This window comes from Triticum aestivum, chromosome 6D (genome assembly GCF_018294505.1).
Source record: "Triticum aestivum cultivar Chinese Spring chromosome 6D, IWGSC CS RefSeq v2.1, whole genome shotgun sequence".
NCBI classification, from domain to species: Eukaryota; Viridiplantae; Streptophyta; class Magnoliopsida; order Poales; family Poaceae; genus Triticum; species Triticum aestivum.
In genome coordinates, this window is record NC_057811.1 from 68544440 (window position 1) to 68548009 (window position 3570).

At 47.3% G+C, this 3570-nt stretch overlaps 1 protein-coding gene across 2 annotated transcripts; it reads left to right on the top strand.

The window, feature by feature from the left end:
* Positions 1 to 1286: 1286 nt before the first annotated feature.
* Positions 1287 to 3212, top strand: LOC123141102 (uncharacterized). 2 transcript variants are annotated; one of them, XM_044560332.1, is made up of 3 exons: positions 1287 to 1864; positions 1983 to 2278; positions 2894 to 3212. In XM_044560332.1, the coding sequence occupies exons 1-2, from the start codon at positions 1478 to 1480 to the stop codon at positions 2247 to 2249; spliced, it is 654 nt and encodes a 217-aa protein (XP_044416267.1). In that variant the 5' UTR covers positions 1287 to 1477; the 3' UTR covers positions 2250 to 2278; positions 2894 to 3212. The 2 variants fall into 2 exon arrangements, with proteins under 2 accessions (XP_044416267.1, XP_044416266.1); XM_044560331.1 differs by having other exon boundaries at positions 1292 to 1864; positions 2886 to 3212.
* The last annotated feature ends 358 nt before the right edge of the window (positions 3213 to 3570 follow it).

Consider the following 3570-nt stretch of genomic DNA (forward strand, 5'->3'; position numbering starts at 1 on the left):
GCTAGGTCATTACCCTTAAACGTGGTGTTTTCTTGCAAAAAAATCGTAAAAGTATGTTTCCCGCAACCTAACCGTTAATGTGGTGGTTTTGCGCAATTATATCCGGTGCACGTTGCGACCCCTATCAACCAAGGCAATCACCGAGACTCCGTTTACCCATGGTCGTCTCCTATTATGGAAGACCGAGACTTGCGACATAGAAGCAATAACATGTCATTCAAACGCAATGCGCCATGTTAATTTCTCTTTATGCAAGTGAATTTACGAATAGGAAGATGCAACAATAAATCAAATCTACCGTTGTAGGCACTTTGTCCTATCTAAAATATGAGAAATTTTTACTTCATGATTTGCAAAATACTCACTCAACCAATTTTATTCTTGGAGTAGTTAGGAGAAACAATTACTGAATATATAACTCTAATGACCACTTCTTTGAGTAGTCACGACCTTACATATATATAGGTTTACCGACCTGTCTCCTCTCCTCTCCTCTACCGTTCTACCTTGAGAGTCTTCCGCCGGATACGTCCGGCTCGATCCCCTTGTCGGCGATGACCGCCAGAGAAAATTAGGGAGAGGCGCGCATGGCGGTCATGTGTATAGTAGGAGTATTTTGTTTCTTTCCGATTAGACGACTTGTATGATACCGAATTTGTGCTTCACACCTCCTCTTGCGAGCAGCGTCCAATGGATAGATTCCATCCCCAAGCTCGTCTTCCATGATGGAAGTTCACGGCTGGTGGCGGATCTGGTAAATAGATCCATTAATAAGCCCTGAGGACACCAAATCCGCTTAAGGTGGGCACACATTCCATGTCTTCTTGAACGCCAATGTGGTGAAGGACAGGATGATGGTGAGTCGGTTCCTGCTTTTCTTCGTTTATTTGTTGCGTCAGGGATGGATTTCTGGTGCATGATTTGGAGCACCTCCGTCCGGTGCTCATCCTCAATGGCGTGTTGCAGCAGCTTTGGCTGCTCCGTGGCTAACTGTTCTTGCTGAAGGGCGACCCTTTCCGCCCGACCATGATGCCGATAGGGAGGCAAGGCTGGCTTCGTCTCAACATCATTTCTTTTCTTTTTTGTCGACAACGGAGCAACGGCGAGATCCAGCCCCTTGCCAAGTTGTTTTTGTCCCAGGCGAGGGGCGATCTTGGTCCGTTGATGAAGCTTGAAGACGGTGGACACTGTCTCACATTACAATCTTCATCTCGTGCCGATGGTCTTTTTGGTAGTAATAGTTTTTGGGCTGAGTTGTAATTTTGCATTTCTTTGGGGTTCTTTCTCAGCTCTACTGCAATGCAAATTTGAACGAAGTTGTTCCGGGCCCTGGCCTGTGGTGACCACCTTTTACAACTCTACATTTTTCACAGGCACGCTTCCACAGCTTGGAGGAGTTCACCATACCCCCATAAAAGGCCCACAAGACCACAGCCCCAGCTTACACAAGTCACACCGATCGATCGAGTCACCCACCATGGCCGTCATGACTCTCTGTTTCTTTTCTTTTTTGACGGGCGTTCTGATAGGGGTGACCATGGCTCTTAAAGGAGAGGCGTTCAGGTTTGCCGGCGACGTCGCAGCCATCTTGCCGGCGCCAGTGAAGAAGACCGTGGTGGCACTGGCGCGAAGCAGCCCCGCCCGTGCCGCCGCCGATGCCCTGGTAGGTCTCTTCCTGGGCATGGTCTGCGTGATGTTCACGGCCACGTTCTTCAACGTCGTCGCATCCCTTGCCTGCGATGGGGACTGCTCCCTGGCCGGCATCCTCTCTGAGATCTCGGACTACTCCGAGACGCTCTCCCTGCTTCTCTTAGCGCCGGCGTCTGCGCTCTTCTTCCTGCGCGCTGCCGGCTACAGCAGTGAGGTACTCGCCGCTAGCTCTCATCGCGACATGACTACATCAATGCTGCTAGCCGCTTATGCCTCTGTTTGTGCTCCATGGATTTCCTTCTCATGATGTTGATGATTGTTAAATGTGATAGGTCAAGGAGGATTTCAATGAGCAGCCTTCTTCTTCTCTCCTTGAAAGCCTCAAGTCGCCGGCACGCTTGGCGGTTGCGACTGCAGGGCTTTTCTTTGGGATCATCTCTTGGATTCTTCGGATGTGTGGATCTCCACAGATTTCTGACATTCCAGGCGTTGCGGCTCTTTTCTTCTTGCACCTATTTATCGTCCTCTTCTACATCAGTGCTGCACGGGCGCTGTGGAGGATGAATCGCAGGCCAGCAATTGACATGGTGGCAGAGTAGCGCAGCAAAGCATGACCTACTCTACTCAGGTAATTAACCGGCATTATGCCACACATCAACATCCCCCTTCCTCAACACCTGAACTTTTTGTGGCTTTGTATCAACAAATTGGTGGAAGATTGTGCAAGAGTAACTGATGCTCAGGTCCGAGCTAATTTTCAGTTGGTTCTGCTTGTTTGCTAGTATGAACTGAAAGTGTAGTTGTTCTCATCACCAACCATCAATGTTATTCTTCAACTAAATTATCAGTTGATGCACCCTGTTGCAATTTTTCATCTGTTTCTTGTATGGATAAAGCGGTGTTTCCACGGTTCCACCCATGGTAGGGGCCGATAGAATAGCCATGTTTTCTTATTCTTATTAGTCCTCTATATAATTTTTCCTTTAGTTTTTTCTTTGTCTCAACTTGACATGTCATCTAGCTAGACATGAAAAAGGATTCACATCCACAAAGAACAAAGAGTGCAAGAATAGGATCAGCTCAAAGGACAGACAAAATCATGTTTGTAAACCTAATTTGTCATCTTGGAACAGCCTTTTGAATAATCATGATGTGGGATTTATTTTTACCGTTTAGTTGTCCCCACAATCAGCTCACCGTTTGGTCTTGATACAATGTCCTCATGTATTGGCCAGGTGCGCAGAGGCAGGGTTTCCAGCCGGCTGCAGCAAGAAGATGATGGAGGGCACTATACTACTAGCGCAGGAGTGCTTCTGTTTCCAGCTAGTAGCTACCTACCTATATGGTGCTGTTGTGAAAAAAATAATAAGAGATGGACATGTCGTGTGATGAGTAGTTACCTATCTGCTAGTAGTATAACTAGTACCAGTAAGCTTGATTCGATGCTGGGTGAGAGCTGCCACTATGGTACTTTGGTTATTTACCTTACCGTTGGCTGTGGGCACATATTATTTGACGTACGCTCTGATGAAGGTTTTCTATTCTATGTGTATGATATATCATTTTCGCTGCCCTCTGCTTTATATATGCAATTAACTTGCTTGTGTCTGTTGGGCTAATGGGTGCGGAATCTGTCTAGGATATATAGCAGCTATAGCTAGCTAGGACGGGGGGAAGCAGCCAAGCAATTTCCTCCTGCAGGTGAAGTGGTGTGGCTGCAGGTTTCACGTTCCCTTTGCTTTCGCGCTTCCGGAAATGGGCCTGGAGCGTGAGTGATGGGCGCACGCACCTATGTTGCTCTTGTGAAGAAACAAGAGATGGACATGTCGTGTGATGTGTAGTTATCTATCTAGTGGTATAACTATAAGTACTCCTTGTAAGCTTGATTCGATGCTTGGTCAGAGCTGTCACTACGGCTGT

Coding starts and splice junctions, on each gene's coding strand:
- LOC123141102 (XM_044560332.1), top strand. CDS start 1,478: ATGGCCGTCATGACTCTCTGTTTCTTTTCTTTTTTGACGGGCGTTCTG. Junction 1,865..1,982: donor CTGCCGGCTACAGCAGTGAG/GTACTCGCCGCT, acceptor TAAATGTGATAG/GTCAAGGAGGATTTCAATGA.